We start from the raw sequence: 17,259 nt of genomic DNA, 5'->3' as shown, positions 1-17,259 counted from the left end.
AAGATATAAAGGTTCACAGTTTTTTGGCACATTTACTTTTCTTTTTTTTTTTTTCAAAAACAGATATATATTTTAATCTAAAGATTAAATACAAAAAGAACTTAACAAATTCCCCCACATCTTTAAATGATCTAACAGGAAATACAGGCCCCAGAAAAATAAGCATCTTTCTATAGGTCTTATTCCTTGACCTCTGCAGTAAAGACAATCCCTGGTAATCCAATGAGTATCTGCTACCCACCCACATGTTATTTGGTAGGGAGCAAAGGAGTACATAAAATGGCCCCTTGTCTTCTTTCTGAAGAGTGTGTATAGCTTGAGGAGCAACCTCATGGTCAGATGCTTACATATATAGGCTTCTTAATTCTAGATTCATACTTATTAGGATGGAACTTGGGAGTGGCAACTTCTAATCTATAGTTTATAGTATAGTTCCTAGCACATTTTCCTTATAGCCATTTTCATTGTTTCGTGATATTCTGCATTTTCCCCTTCTACCCAGACTGGTGTGGATGCGTCTCTCTATCTGTGAGCTTCTACATATGTGCTATTTTCTTAACTTTGTTGAAATGTAATCTACATACCATAAAGTGTACCTATTTTAAGTGTATGGTTTAATGAGTTTTGACAAATGGAGACCTCTATGGGCCTATGGAACATTCCATCACACCAATGGCTTTCCTTGTGCTCCTTCCCAATTAGTCTTCAATGTCCCTATTCCAGGCCCCTGGCAATCACTGATCTCTTTCTATTGCTATAGATTATATTGTCTTTCCTAGAGTTTCATAAAAATGGAGTTGAACAGTATATACTCCTTTGTGTTTGGCTTCATTCATTCAATATAACATTCTGAGCATCTAGTGAGCATTTGTTGCATGCATCAATAGCTCATTCTTTATTACTGTACTTTTACCTTTGTTTTTTAATCTACCTGATTCCCCCACTAGACTGTGAGGCCCTCAAAGATTCCATTTTTTTCCTTCTTTGGTTTCCAAGTAGGCATTCCCTAAATGTTGTAGGAAGGAAGGGAGGGAGGAAGTTGCCATTGGAACTGGCTAAGATCTTGGCTGCAACCTCACAGCCTGTCTCCCACTTGACGTGGTCCTCACATCCCCAGCAGGACCCTGCACACAGGCACTTACAGCAGCCAGTCCACAGCCACCAGCAGGCTGATGTCCTCTGTCGGCAGGCCCACGGCGGTGAGAATGAGGAGCATGGTGACCAGCCCCGCGCTGGGGATGCTGGCTGCGCCGACACTTGCCAGGGTGGCCGTGAGGCTGTGAGAACAGAGAAAGTCAGGTCATGGGAAGAGAAAGAGGCCTTGGCAAAACCATCCTTGACAACGGTAAGCTGTCATTATTCCCAGCAATCATAAAACCCCTTTTCCCCAGGGAATAGAGAAATCTGGAGTACTGAGACCCAGGAATTAGGGTCTGTTTGAATTATGCTCAGCAGTGGTAGAAGTTGATAAATTTATGGTATCCCGTTAGCCTAAAATATCACCAGGCCCAAAGCAGATAAGTGTGGCTCTAATTTTAAAGGAAGAAAACAAATCACCCTTATTCCCCCACAGAAACACAACTGTATCCATTTTTGCCTGTGCCTTTAAGTTTCTGTGAGCACCAGAGACTTCTGGACAATGTGGCAAGAGTCTGAGGGGGCCATTGCCAATGTTAACAGGAGAGCTCAGAATAACAAAGATCCAGACTCAGTTGAGTGGACATCGGGGAAACAAATCAACAGATTCCAAAAATCATTAAGCTTCAGATGCCTGGACATGTCACCATGGGTTGGAAAATACATTATTCAGAGAGAAGGCGCCAAGAAATGATCATAAAGGGAGACTTTCTTTCTGAAGCATCTTATAATCTCCTTTCCAAGCAATGCCCAGGGCACACCCAGAACCATTTTGAAATTTGCCCCTGGGAGAGGGTTCAAATGTCCTGTCCACACACCGGGGAGTCTCTGCGGTCCAGCATAGGGCAGTGGCTTTTTTTCCTTTTTTCTGGATGTCATTTACAAACTCTGTCATCTCTAAATAGAAGGATGTGTCTGAAATCATTGATTCCCCAATAGCTTTTGTGGGCACTGAGAAGAAAAGAGTGTCTGCTTTCTTTGCAGTTGAACAATTCCAGAGTTAGAGTAGGTTCTCAGACTCCAAAGTGAGAGCCAGCCTCACAAACTGACTTAACCAAGTCCAAGCCCAGAATCCTGCGCTTTTAGGGCTGGATGAGCTCTGCGTTTACCTAATCTGACATCTTACTTCACCAGGAGGAAAATGAGGCTCCATGAGGTTCTGTGGTTTGTCCAGCCAAAAGGCTGTTGGCTGATGCCACTGGGGAGATGCTTTTTCTGTATTGCCATCCTTCCCAGAGTCAGGCCTGTCACAGTAAAAACCCCTTCTCTAGGGAGGTCTACGGAATGAGTCTCTGCTCTTCTCCTACCCCACCGATGTGGAGCTGGTATCAGGCTTTAGAAAACTCTGTTTTTCTTGAATCTACCTGGGGCCCAGGAGGTGGTAGTGTGTAGTCATCATCAGTGACAGTTCAAGAGCTGAACTGCTTGGGTTCCCTGCCACTTATTAATAACATGGCTTTGGGTAACTTAACTACTCTGTGCTTCATTTTTCCCCCCTCAACTATAAAAAGGAGAGAAGAATGGTGTCTAACTCATGGTGTGCTCAGAAACTTTCAGGAGCTAGTAAATAAAAAGCACTTACAAGAGCCCTGGCAAACTGCAAACCCCCTATCAATGTGACTTGCTATTCTAATCTGCAAATCTGGGCAGGGTGAGGTGACTTGCAACCAAAACTTCCCCAAAGTCCAGACACCTGGAAGGAAGGTGGAAATTCTCAGTCATTTCCCTGAGACAGACAGAACACCAGGGAGGAGGAACTTCAAGTTCTAACGGTCTTGGCCTCTGCCGTTTTATTTACAACACCAGTTGCTTCTGTGATGAGTCACTCTTATGAATCCTTTTGCACTTAAGCTATGTTATCTGGTTACTGTTCAGTCATGTGAAACCAAACGCTATAAAGAGACTTTTCCGAGCAGTTGGATACCCTCCCCTATCATGCGCAGAGTGCCTGTCAGGAATTCTAAGTCCTGCAATGTGGGTCCTTGGGCTGCAGTTTCACCTCTACTCCTCTCATCTCTTTGGGCTTCTCCATGTCCTTTCCACCTGAGACTCACTTCTTTAGGGTGGGTCCCTAGGAGCTGTGTGAGTTAATATACACATATAATCACAGCAGAACCTCTTGGCACCTCTGAAAGGTACATGGGATAAAAGGTACATGGGACATATGTGCGCAAACCAACACTAACACAGCAGAGAAACTTAGGGTCACACACTCATACACAGTCTGCTGGGATTGGAAATCTTGTCTGCCTGACTCCAATGCCATAGTGGCTCTTGAAATCCTTGATTCCTCCCCACCTTTAAAACTCTATGAAGTGACAAATACATTGAGAATTCATGGTTACTGTTCTCCTACATGCAGCGAGAGGAGAGGACGAGAAATTTATTTGAAAGTACAGTGATGAAGCTGGATGTGGCTATTTTTCTTCTACTCTGCTGTGATTATTAATGATATCTTCATATTGTGCATGTGTGTAAAATGTATGTGTAAAATACAGTGAACTTTTATTTTATTTATTCACTTAGCTGCTGAACTGAGCTCAGATGCATATGGGAATTCATTAAATCTATTAAATGGTTATAAGGAGTGAGGAGAAATCTGTGTCTAAACAAAATTTCTCTTGGTTACATAAATACTTCAGAGCTAAATTAGCCAAGCACAGCTTCTGAAGTGGTCATTCCACTGCAATATCAGCCCCCTGGAGCCAGATAAATGACATGGTTCATTGGAATTTCCAACATTTCTACAGACACTGGTCAGTCTTTGAGTCTGGACTTTTAATCTAACATGTAGAGAAAGTAGACCTGAATAGACCCTATCTCTTGGAAGTCTAGAAATGGTCCCCAGACCATTTTAAGGCCTCCCAGAGAATGAGGTGTTGAATATCATGGACCAGCCAGATGCTAGGTTGTTGCCAGAATTTCTAATATAAAGGTTTGTGGCATTTTCTGAAGTTAGAGGATGGAGGAAGAGGCCAATGCTTTAACCTGAACCCAGAGGTCCCTAGCCTCTTCTTGACACCCATGAAAAAATAAAAACACCATTCTAATGTCTATTTTGAGTCAGTCAGAAAGCAGGCATGATGCCACATAATTGAAAGAGGTTAGCTATGGAATATTTGGCCCCTGGATACTGGATTTGTCAGATAACTTCTCTGAGCCTCACTTTCTTCCTCTCTATAGTGGGTATGATGATAACCTCTTCTCTTTGGAACTGTTGGACATATAAGAGGCAATGTATAAAATAGCCTGCCACTTCGGAGTTACCAAAAGAGTTTAGTTGTCATCATCATCGAGTATCACTGTGTATTTCAGCCCCTAGCCAATTCAGTTCCCAAAACAAATCACCCAGGCCTTGGCTGTTCCAATTTTTCGGAATTCTCTTTGTACTACAAGTGCGTTCGCTATGCAGAAGGTGCTCCCACCTCCCCATCTGTATGGGGATATTAGAATATTAGAAATTCTGGCAACAACCTAGCATCTGGCTGGTCCATGATATTCAACACCTCATTCTCTGGGAGGCCTTAAAATGGTCTGGGGACCATTTCTAGACTTCCAAGAGATAGGGTCTATTCAGGTCTGCTTTCTCTACATGTTTAGATTAAAAGTCCAGACTCAAAGACTGACCAGATGATCCCATACAGACTCCCCATCTGATCCCATAGAATTTCACAAAGGAAAGGAAACTTATGAATTGTAGAGTCCAAGATTCATAAACTCAAATGTTTAAAAGGCCAGGTACAGGTAATAGTGAGCAGTGGGGAATGTGGTGAACTAGAGAGCATGTGCTTTAAAAATACTGAAGCTCCAATTTTTTACAAGACGTGGCAGGTCAAACAAAATAAGACTCTGGGGTGAATTCAGCCCATAACTACCAATTTAAAGCCTCTGATTCTGAATCTACCTTCTTACACAGATGAAGAAACTGAGACACAGAGAGGCAGGGCTATGACCTGAATAAGAGCATAGAGCTGGCTCATTGTTTTTTCCTTAATAGAAGACAGAAATTGTCTTCTGGCTGAAATGAGCTCCCTTTGGAGTGGGATTGATGACATTAAAATGATGATTGCAAAACATTTTATTTCAAGCTGTAATGTCAAGACAACATTTAATGGTCTGAAGACTGATGTTTTTAATGACACTAATAATAGATAACAAACTGAAGAGTTGGATTGTCCTGTAGGTGTGTGCTCTTTAAGTGTCTGCAGAAATGGTGCATTTTTAATGATCTCTTGGGCAAATGTTCTTTCTGAATTTTTTAAACGAAGAATATATATGGTAAAATTTTAAAAATGTGCTATTTATTTGTAATAAAATGTTGTGTGCCATACTACGGAATCTCTTCCTTTTTAGCATTCCAGCATTTCTGCCATCACCCCCTGGAGTGCTGAAGGGAATGTATTTCAATGGAAGAAAAACTGGATCCAAAGTCAGCTGACATGGACCCAGTTACAGCCCTGCCGGCTCATTACCATCACAGCCTTGGACAAACTTCTACACCGCTTGGAGTCTGAGTTTCCTGACTATTAATTGGGTACAGAAATAACTGCCTGACTACATCACAGGATTGTTAAAAATCAAATGAGATCAAATTCTCAAGATGATTTCACATGTGCCTACAAACAGAAGGTAGTAGTCTTACTTTGCTTCTTCCCTGTCACAGTCATTTCCCTTAAGCCTGCCAATATTTCCTCTTCTCTGTTACTTCTTTCATCATTCTTTCACCAGGAGAACTGAAATTCAAGTGGTCCTCCTATCCAGCGGAGTTAGTGTGAAGGGCGAAATCTCGTAGAAGATTGTTTGTTCCAGTGCTTCCCCTGCCATTTCACTTACCTCACAGTCACAATCTGGCCTCCGTCCAGGACGACGCCATTCATTTGGGCTATAAAGATGGCAGCCACGGCTTCGTAAAGGGCTGTGCCGTCCATGTTGATGGTTGCGCCAACTGGAAGGACAAACCTGGTCACGCGCTTATCAATCCCCAAATTTTCTTCCAGGCAACGGAAGGTGACGGGCAAAGTACCAGCGCTGAACATCAACGAGAAAGAGAGAGAGGATTATATCCACTTGAGAGAAGCAGGACAAGGTACAAATTGGAATGCCACCACAAGTTTTTGTTCTTTTGTTCCAGTTAAGCAATGTGATGTGCAAAAAACACTATTTGGCACCAAATGAAAAAACAGCCAGTTGGAGGGTCATTTTGATCTTACTAAGATGCTGACAAGCAGCAGATTGTTTTCATTGGTTCTAGGTTTTAAGATCTACTCAGAGCTTCAAGTTGCCTTTTTCCTTTGGTCACTCTTTTCATCTCTAAATATTGAAGCACATCTCCTTGCTCACATTAATTGGGCTGGCAAAAAATGTGTCCAGAAAGAATCACCTGTCAACAGTAAACGACATCAAAAATTTTTGAATGATCCATAATTTCATGCTAGAAACACTGTTTCTAACAACATGGATTACATCCAGCCCTGGGATTTGCCCTGAGCTGAGCCTACTAATTCTGAGAATGCTGGACAAACATGTCAAGCATGATTCAGCATGAACTCTAGCTTCTAGCATTTCACTGGGGAATCTCATGAATGATCCAACTCTCTGATAAATGGGCATCGACCAACTCTGCAGTCTCTCCAACAATGTAGGCCAAAGAAACATGTGCTCTGTCACTAATCAAAGGGAAAACATAGAGTGACTTCACCCTCACTCCATCCAGGCCTAGGATAGGGATTTAATGACCACATGACCCAGATGAAAGTGCAGAATTCCTGAGATGTTCATTTGCCTTCTAAATAGGAGACCTGCAAGGAAAAGGGATGCCGAGGGCCAGAATATTATTTCCATGGGGATAGTGGGTGGATTTGCTTTAAGTGTTACACTAATAATTTTCAGCTACTTGGCCCTCTTCTTTTTCCCAGATTAGTTTTTAACAGCATCTCTGAAACCAGAGGGGTAATGGGGTCTGTCCAGGCCATCCTCCCTACATCTGTCTTCTCTGACACCAGCCTCTGAGCCTATTGAGAAAAGCCAGTCAGTTATCCCTTACTTTTCCGGTCAGTCCAAGGACTGGGCAGATGGAAAGGGTATTCATCTAGCTGACCCTGAGTGCCAAGGTTTTTGTTTTGTTTTTACCATGTGGCCATAAGAACAAAGAAAACTCTGAATCAATTCATAGTATGTGACTTATCATACTGACTTTTTGCAAAAAAGAAATTCTACATCCAGCATATCCATGAAAAAAGCTACATTTTAACCACTGATTAAAACCACATTCACTTCTCTAACGAAATACAGGGCAAGGGGGAGGAAATGGGTACAACATTTGTGGCCTTGGTCAGATCACCCAAGCATTTGTCTCTGAGTTATATATGAATCTGGGCCATATGTATACTTCTAAGATGTACTTTGTCTTATAAAGGTGTTGGGATAATTAGCTAGACATTTGGAAGAAAAAAAGAATGATGATATTTTAGAAATAGCTTAAAATCAAAAGCATAAAGCTATTGGAATTAAACATAAAATAATATTTTGTAATGTTTGGTAAAGATTTTCTTGAGCAAAATCAAAATTCCAAATACTAAAGGAAAACATTGAAAACATCGACTGCATATAGATTAAAAACAACTAGGCACAGGCAAAAGACACTACATTTGAAGACAAATGTCAAGTTGGGAGGGGAATTATCTGCAATGTGACAGATGAGTTAATATTCTTATATATAAAGAGAACTTGAAAATGAATAAGAAAAGGATGAACATCCAACAGGAAAATGAGCAAGATCATGAACAATTCACAGAGTGGGGGTGAGGAGAGTAGGTAATGATGAGTAAGAAACAAAAAGATGTTTCCCCTCATTGGAAATCAGAGAAATGTAAATTCAATGAGATGCAAAGTCAATGAGATCAGTTTTCACCAATAAGATTGGAAGGTATGCAAGTGATTGATAATAACCAGTGCTGGTAAGTAGGTGAAGAAAGGCTCTCTCAAATCCAGTTAGTGGGAACATAAAATGATGTATTTTTCTGAATAGCATTCTGGGGATATATTTCAAAACTGTCAATGTGCTTACCATTTGATTCAGAAATTCCACTTCTAGAAATTTATCCTGAGGGGATAATCAGACAACTTTGCAGAGATGTATTCACAAGGATGCTTGTCAGAGCCCAGTTTAATAGACACACCTTAAATGCAAATCACTAGGGATGCCTGTATTGTAGTACACACATTGTGTTATTATGCCATTTAAAAAATAATAGTGATAATCTATATTAACAGACATAATATTATTTTTCTCATATGTTGACCAGTGAAACTGGTTATAGAATCTGGTTCCCCAGGATTATATATATATTTCAGCTTTTTCTGAAACCCTACATTTTATAATTCTGAATTCCCATTGATTTGTAACACAGAAATATAACTTGGTTTATATTTATATTTTGGTCAGCACTGTTATTAGCCTGTTAGGTCATTAAGGAAAACCTGCCTATCTGCTGGGAAGTCATGAACGACAGGCCACACACCATCACGGAGGGGCCACCCCACTGGCAGTACCTCACAGTGGGCTCTGCAACAAGGGCCCACCCTACCAGTGACTCACCAAAGGTAATGAATGATGAGCTAGCTACGCGTTTCAGAGCTTCCTTGCCTCTGTTACCTGCTTTATGATCTCAATCTTACTTTTGTGACCCAAGGGCATAAGTGCAGAATAAAAACAACTACTGCAGGTTAAAAGAATAAAAACCCTTTGGTCTGTAAAATTCTAAATTGCCAGGCATTTCTTATATATTCACTGATTTGTTTTGCTAAATTCAGTCCAAGATGATGAGGACCTCCCTCCCCCCCCCCCCCCCAGCTTATTTTTCTGTGCATATCTCTAGAATCCTCATTGGCTTCCTAGGCACTGGAATTAGCTAATGAAGGTGAAACAGACTCTCAGTCAGTGTCACACACTGTTGTGAGAAAATCAAGCTGGAGGGGGGAGGAATGGCCCATTAGAGGTTCATGCAGAGTTCAAAGACTTGGCTGACATCTGCTGGTCTGAAAATCTCACCTAATTTATTCTATAGAAGCTGACTCTCCTAATTTTGAAAAATTCCTTGCCAACATTTCAGTAGAGTGAAATTTTGTTATCACAGATGATTTTCCAAATCACAGTTGGGGAACACTTCTAATAGAATAACATCCTGTCACACCCTTTCAGCAAACATTTAAAATTAAACTCAGCTAATGCTATATGTGGCAAATTAGGCATGCAAATTAATAGCATGAATCCAGCTGGAAAATTTAATATGAGAAGTTTATTTCCAGTACCATGGCATACCAGCAAAAAATGTTCATCAGAAGGGTCAGAAGTTCCTAGAAAGAGTCAAAAGTTCAGAAAGATTTGAACAATATGTGAAAAGTGGTCTCATTGAACTTTATGATGAAAGGTTTTTGAGAAGAAGGGGGCAAAGAGGACAAAGGAGTCAGGAGAGAGAAAGAAAGTTGATTTCTTGTAGTCTCTACCTGGAAGCGGTACCCAGGGCAGTGATCCAAGCTTGGAAAATGCCAGCAAAAAAGGAGAAAGGGTTTTTCCTGGTCACTAGAAAGTAAATCAAGGGGAGAAAAATGCCCCCATGGATGATGAGGCCCACAATCACCGTTATCATGTACATCCCCAGTTGCCTAGCAACCACTTCTAAGTCCTTGATTGCAATGATCTTCCCACAAATTAGGCAGGCGATACCCAGGGGAGAGTACCTGGAAAACATAAAAGAAAAAAAATGTATTGAAGAGATCATTCTGGGATTCAGAACTGAAATCTGGGCTCTCCTATCACTGCACCTGAGGACAGCCTTTTATTTTTCTGTACAAAAAGGTGGGATTCAATAGAGGATTTTTTTTTTTTTTTTTTTTTACTTCAGACTACTAGCCTTAAATGCAATCTGTCCTTTGGATATGGTGATGTCTGCTCTGATGAAAAGTCCAAAGACAAACTTTTTAAGACCCTTTTTCAGAATCAAGGAGACAAACTTGACGATTGCTTAGTCAACCACCAAGCTAAGTTGAGAGACAAATGTTGTGTCTGTAATTCTGCCAGAGGTACCTTGAGTCTTTGAGAATCTTGTTTAAATTTCTCTGCTCCTCAGCTCCTTCCTGGAAAATTGGGAATACATTTTGAGCTTTTGAGAAAGCCAAGCTATAATCTAATGTTTGTAAATTTGCTTTGCTTTTGCCTGGCAAGAGAGTGACTATATTAAAATGAAAAAGAGGAAGAGAGCACTGACAAAGCAAGGAAAGCTGAGGAGAATGAGAGAAATACGGTTTTATTACTTCTAAGGCTAGAAGTATTTCTTTCCATACTAGCTCCTTTAATAATTACACAACTACAATTCATTAAGTTCTCTGAGTCAGGCAATGTGGGGAGAGTGTCACACATACAGCCTTTAAAAATTCTTATACCAACCCTAATATCTAGACATCATTATTCCTGTTTGGCAAAGAAGGAAACTGAAGTTCTGAAATTTTAAATAACCAGCCCCAGACCATGAAACCAGGAAGTAGGAGAAGAGCCATCTCAGGTCTGTGAGACTCCAAGATTGGGGTTTTTCTTTTCTCTACTAAGCCAAAGGACTTCCCTTCAGTGAGCAATCTTAGCTCTTTGTAGATAAGCAGACCACTTGCCTTTGACCCAGTTTATCCTATATAAACTTATTTTATATTTCTATACTATTATGATAGCTAGAGCTTAGAAACAATTGATTTTTATCCTTACTCTTGGATAAGCTAACCATTTTCTCTCTCATCTTCAGTGAATACTTAGCATATTTGGTGAAATCCTTTTTTTCTCGCCCAGTTTGGTGTTGCTGGAGCATGAACCTCTTCAGTTGCTTTCTGATGGAAATGAAAATATCTGAAGGGAGGATATTACCTTATTGAGGATTATGAACATTTTTGAGGGGAAAAATGCAGTTTCTGGATAAAGTTCCAGGAGAGGCCGGGGAGTGCCTCAATCAGACTTGTTTTTGCAATTATGCCTGGGGCAAGCACTTCCCAGAGGCAAACAAAAGCTTTGAAAAGTAAATGAGATTTAGATATACAATTATAAGATATAAGTACATGTAATTGAGCTTGTCCAGGCACTTAAGAGCTATAATGCCTGGGTTATGACTTATTTCCGTTTTACAGATGTGGAAGTTCAAGGCTGAGAAAGGCTAGCTCCAACCTCTTAGGGTTGCTGTGAAGATTAAATGTTTAAACATGCATATGGATGCACTGCTAAAAATCCCTCCCCATCACTGTCTGCCCCATTGGTCCTCTGACTCCTGACAAAGAAATCCTTTGTATGTTCCCTTTTCACACATATGCTCCCGTGTCCTTTCACTACCCATGCTTAAGGAATTAAGTCTGAATTGATGAAGTTTTGTTTAATATCTCACAGGCTTCTGTCACCCAACTGCAGATGTTTTTAAGAGCAATGTATCTTCTCATGGGGAACCTTATCCTGAAAGAACGGATTTGTAACTGACTGTAACTAATTACAATGTTACAATGTTTAACAATGTTAAAACATTGGCATAGTTAGTATCTAGCCTGATACCCGCACTTATACCTTCCCTGGGGTGAAAGCTGGTGGGTGCTGGAGCATTACTGCCATAGGCATTAGGGAATTGGTTGTGTCTTTAAACCATTGGCTTTCTGGCCATTTGACATTCTGCTGGCGTGCCCACAGTTGGTCACGACACCCCAGACGTCAATAGGTGGACTCAGGGTGGGCACTTTGTTAACTGGGATTGTAAATAACTGAGTAGAATATGCTTTCTGATAAAGCTGAAAAGCATTTGTCTTCATAAACCAAGAGGTCAATTCTTTCCCAAATACCAATCACCCTTTAAAGATGTCCGGAAAAACACATTACAAGCTGTTTTGGGTCCTATTCAATTTCCCTTCTTTTCTGGTATAAGCAATTCATAGCTATAATGTCTTCCTGGAGAATGCATTTGAACCAGTGCCAAATGGACTAAAAAGAGGGAACAGGTAAACACCCCCCACACACACCCCAACACCACCACCACAACCAAGCATTCCACTTGCTGGGAAAAGCATGAATTCCCATTCTAAATGGAGAGTGTTATTCAAGGGCCAAAAGATGGAAAGCTATGGTAAATAAATATGGCAGGCAGTGTGGACTTATGAACCCAAACACATCTATCTCTGGAACTAGAATGACCAGCTGGACAAGGAAAGAGCCTTTGTTCTCTAATAGGAGCATCACTTCCCTGCACCTGTTTATAAAACAAATCACGGGGAAGTGCTCAGAGCCCAAGGTTACCACTCAAAGCTTCTGAAATGAAGCAAACAATCAAGGCCATAAAACAAAGCACAGTGAGAGGCTAAAGCACTGCTGAGAGTTGTGAACCAAATGCTGCCTAGTAACTGTGGGCCAGTTTCTAAATTAGAAGGATATGACCTCAGAGCAGAGTGGGGAATGGCTTCCATGTTGCCATTAAATTGGTTATATTTTCAGCTCCATATACTATTTTCAGAACCACTGATTCATCTAGGACTGGCCTGCCTAGGTTTTTTTCGTACTGCTGTATCATCCATTCTAAACTCCACTCATTTATTACCTTAGCCCTTGTCAACTCAAGAGTCTCTACTCTACAAACACAAACTCCTATATAGCACTTACCATACCCAGACTCACACTGGTTTCTCTGAGCAGGGACCACGTGCATCAGAATCACCTGGGCTGCCTGATAACAATATGGATTCTACTTTTTGAGTTAGAATTTCCTGACGTTGGCCTTGGGGCATTTATATTTTAAACGAGATCCCCAGGCTTCTTTGGAAACCATTGTATCAAGGAACAAAACTTCATCGGCATCTGATGAAATTCAGATGGTACTTGCTTAATATCTTCTGAAACCATTTACCTCAGTTCCAATTCATTTAAAAGAGGTCTTTGAGATCTTCAACCCACTGGGGTAATTCAGGACTTTCAGGCACAGAACAGATGGTGGGAAAGACATATGCAGTAAAGGGAAGCTGAGTGACTTTCTTGGTTCTGCCATAAAGCCTCTCTGGTTCTGTCCCACAAGTTTCTAATTAGCAACTTGAGTTTGGGATGGATCCCAAGAGAACTCAGATTTGGAAAATCCTATTAACAAAGAGTTAAGCACTCAGCCCAAGAGGTGCCTAAAAGCATTATCTGTACTTCTCAGGAAGTAACACAAATCTCTGTGTTTTCCTCCTCTGCTTAGGGATAGGATGTGCAGCTACCCTAAGAGAGTTACCACTGGAGGATTAGAGCTCGTCATCAGGATGGAGTGAAAATCAGCACTGCAGGTTGATTACCCTCCAGGGATTCCCTTTTGCAAGTAAATAAAACTCCTTTAAGTCTGGTGGGCTCTGCCTCCTGCCCACCTCTCCAACTTCGAGCTTTCCAACCCCCTCTCACCCACCAACTATACTCCAGCCACTCTGAACTTTCCTTCTGACCCTCAAAAACCTTTCATTTGCTCCCCTAGAATATTCTCCCCTAGGTTCTTCACTGAACTCCCTCCTTCTTATTATTCAGGTCTTCATCAAAAGTCACCTTCCCAAGGGAAAAAGTTTTATGGTGGATGTGTGGGAGTACTGTATATTGTATATATGAATTACTGTGATCTAAGGCTCTTGTGAAGAGAAGCTCAATAATTAGGAAAAAAGAAAAGAAAAAGATAGGATGTAGAATTTTTCCAAATCAATATGTATTCTATATCTAACCTTTAAACTCATCGCTATATTCCATTTTACTAGTAAGGGAACCTGACATTATATTGGGCTTCACTTTTAAGGAAGTTTTGGATCACAGAGTGGTTCAACAATGGCAGCGGAGGAATACTGGTATGGGATGTTATTGACAGGTGATATATGGTTGACAGGGAGTTATACAGGGCATGTGTCCAGGGTGCATGGAAATGTTTGGATGTACTCATAGTGGAAACAATTAAAAACAACAGCTGGAGGGGTACTGGGTTCCTGGCCGGGGGGGGGCGGGGGGAGGCTCTGTCGTGGTCCCTAGGGGAGCAGCGGCAGTCCCCCAGGTGCAACGGTAAGGACCAGGAAGGAACGAGGGTCCAACAGTGAGCCCCTGATACTAATGACTATGCTTGTGAGCCTATACACCTGAAATAAGAACAAGGCCTAGAGCAGCACTGTGCCTAAGACTTCCCTCCTGACAGCCTCCGTGTTACTCAAATGTGGCCAGTCTCAAAGCCAAACTCAGCATGTAAATGCAATGCCTTCCCCCCAGCGTGGGACATGACACCCGGGGATGAGCCTCCCTGGCACCGAGGGATCACTGCCAAGTACCAACTGATGACGTAACTAGAAAATGACCTTAAATTAAAGGTTCAACGTGGGCCAGCAGAATATCCCTGTCTACATATAATAACAGGAGTTAAAAATGCTGTTTGACCTAAAGTAAGGGGGAAATGGAAAAGACAAATGAGTTCATATGGTTATGAGTTTCTAAAAAAGAGTCTGGAGGTTGTCAGAAGGATTGCCCTTATGCACACCTGAGCAGAGTCTCAGAGACAGATAAAGTAGATACAATCCCAGTTATTGGTCCTTTTGTGGGCTAAAGAGACCCACAGGTTCTATGATCATGGCAGATGGGGTTCACTGCCATGCCAGTTGGCCCTTCTTTGGAGCTGGTGTTTCTGCATGAGGGAGCTAGACTCAGATGGGATCTCTTTTCACAAGCCTTTAATACTACTTTACTGAAATTGTAGTTGGTGCTGGGGCTTAGGATATATCTAGGGGATTTGAATCTCTGGACTGACAATATGATAGCCAGGCCCTGAGCCTCAACAGACTTCAGCTCCTATACTCTGGTTTATTGGTCTTACCCCACTCAGCTAACATGGAGTTGAAGAATGTCAACCACCACACCATGGAGCCTAGAGTGCCTACAACTGAAAGCAGGAGGATTGCATCCAATATCCATGTGGAATCTAAACCCCCTCTTGACATAGATGTGGAATGGACACAACCAAGCCAAGGTCCACAGGAAGGAGGAATACAGTAAGGATCAGAGTGGACTCAATGATATCCTATTCATGAATTATTATGGTTAATAATCGAGAAAATGTGGCATTGGTGTGGAAAAAGTGGCCATGGTGGCTGCTGGGTGCGGGGAATGGGAGGAAATGAAGAGATGTGGAGGCATTCGCGGGAGTTGGAGTTGTCCTGGGTGGTGCTCCAGGGACAATTGCCGGATGTTGTATGTCCTCCCATGGCCCACTGGATGGAACGTGGGAAAGTGTGGGCTATGGGGTGGAACACAGGACATGGGGTACAACGATGCCCGGAGATGTACTCACCAGATGCAATGGATGTGACATGATGATGGGGGAGAGTGTTACTGTGGGGGGAGTGGTGGGGTGGGGGCGGTGGGGGTGAATGGGGACCTCATATTTTTTTAATGTAATATCTTTTTAAAAAATGAATAAATTGAGTAGAATTTGGAAAAAAAAAAGAAGTCACCTTCCCAGACAGCCCACTCCCTCGCCCCTCTAGAGAGAGTTCACTTTCTTAGTCCCATCATCCTGTCACTCTCTATCCCACTTGCTCGGCTTTATCGTCTTTGTAGCACTTATTACTATCTGAATTCTTATTTGTTTCCTTTTATTTTGTCTTTCTCTCCTCTCACTAGTATGTAAACTCCATGAGGGCAGGAACCCTTCTTTATCTTATTCATCATGATATCACCAGTTCCCAAAATCATTATTGACCCATAACAGGGATTCAAAAAATATTTACTGAATGAAAGGATGGATGGATGGATGGATGGATGGATGGATGGATGGATGGATGGATGTGGTGGGAGAATTGGAAGGGTGAGCTGAGATTTCACTTCTCAATTTACGTTTTTGTAGTGGTGACATTATGAAAAGTTCTACTTTCTCTTTAAGCTTTTCAGATTTTAAAAAATGTTTTAAAGAATTTTACAAAAAATGAGGATGTGAAAATCACACTGAAATTAAGGGTTTTTCTTTTTTGGTGAATCAGCATGCCTTGCAGTCTTCTTAAAGAATTCATGAACACAGAGATACAAAGGGTATGAATTGAACTGATGATAGTAATGGAAATAACAAAATTAAAACAATAATAATACGTTAATTTATATAAAGTGCTTAGACAGTTCCTGAAACAAAGGAAATGTTCTGTGACAGTTATTCACAATCTCTCTTAATCCTCACAGTAACCCTATAAAGTGGATTGTGCAATAATTCCATTTTATAGATTAGGACATTGTGGTATAGACTATTTGTCTAACTTGCCAAAGTCACATAGCTGGTAGATAAGATGATCCTGTATTCAGGTCACTCTAAAATTAGACAGAAGTCGGGTTAGATAGTTTTTCCTTACATTTCCAATACTTATATCTGTGTGACGTTGAGCAAGTTGGACTCTGTGCACAGTTTTAGTTTTCTCAACTGGAAAATGGGGCTAACAAAAGAAACTATTTTTGTTAGATACTATTATGAACAGTAATGAGTCAATACATGTAAAGTAATTGGAATAGTGTTGAACATATAGCAGATATTTAGTATGTCAATTATGATTTAATACTTTTATATAATGATTATCTCTTCATTCAATAATAAGTGAATTAGCACAAGTATAAGAATTGGAATAATAGTAAGCATATAGCAAGAATTTAGTAAATCTGTTGTAATTTAATAACACAGTTATAATAACAATAATCTCCTCAGGGTTGTATTTTGCTATGATTACTACTCTTACCACTACATGGAGAGGAATATAAAAGAAAGAATATAAAATATAAATCTATTTAAGCTTTGAGGTGTCAGTTAAACGTGGCTGGCTGTTTTATGCAGAATCTCCCACACACATCTTTTCTAGATGCTGACATTGACAGGGCAGCTAAAGAATGAAAGAAATGTGTAGAATTGGCATCTCATGTCACACAACACCCTCCTAAGTCCCAAGATGGGTAAGCAAATAGCTGTCAGGAAATATTCTGTAGGCTTTATTCCTGCCTCACAACTGTTCTTTATCTCCGGGGATATGATGCTCAATCTTTACGAGTTTTGATTTCAATGACCGGTAAACTTCTTGATCCACACCATC

At 41.0% G+C, this 17,259-nt stretch overlaps 1 protein-coding gene across 11 annotated transcripts in view; it reads right to left on the bottom strand.

Annotated features, from left to right (window-relative positions):
* SLC1A2 (solute carrier family 1 member 2) overlaps positions 1-17,259 on the bottom strand; it is a 177,821-nt gene that overhangs the window by 32,947 nt on the left and 127,615 nt on the right. For all 11 annotated transcript variants that reach the window (XR_011649918.1, XR_011649919.1, XR_011649920.1 and 8 more), the window contains exons 7-9: positions 9,643-9,876; positions 5,971-6,165; positions 1,143-1,277 (exon numbers count right to left, since the gene is read on the bottom strand). Coding sequence is in view for 8 of the 11 variants with exons in the window: in XM_058305572.2 (XP_058161555.1) it covers positions 1,143-1,277; positions 5,971-6,165; positions 9,643-9,876 (564 nt within the window). In the remaining 3 variants the exon portion in view is untranslated. The remainder of the gene's footprint in view (positions 1-1,142; positions 1,278-5,970; positions 6,166-9,642; positions 9,877-17,259) is intronic.

The sequence above is a fragment of the Dasypus novemcinctus genome, chromosome 10 (genome assembly GCF_030445035.2).
Source record: "Dasypus novemcinctus isolate mDasNov1 chromosome 10, mDasNov1.1.hap2, whole genome shotgun sequence".
In the NCBI taxonomy this organism is placed as follows: Eukaryota; Metazoa; Chordata; class Mammalia; order Cingulata; family Dasypodidae; genus Dasypus; species Dasypus novemcinctus.
This window is presented reverse-complemented; position numbering and strand designations above follow the sequence as displayed.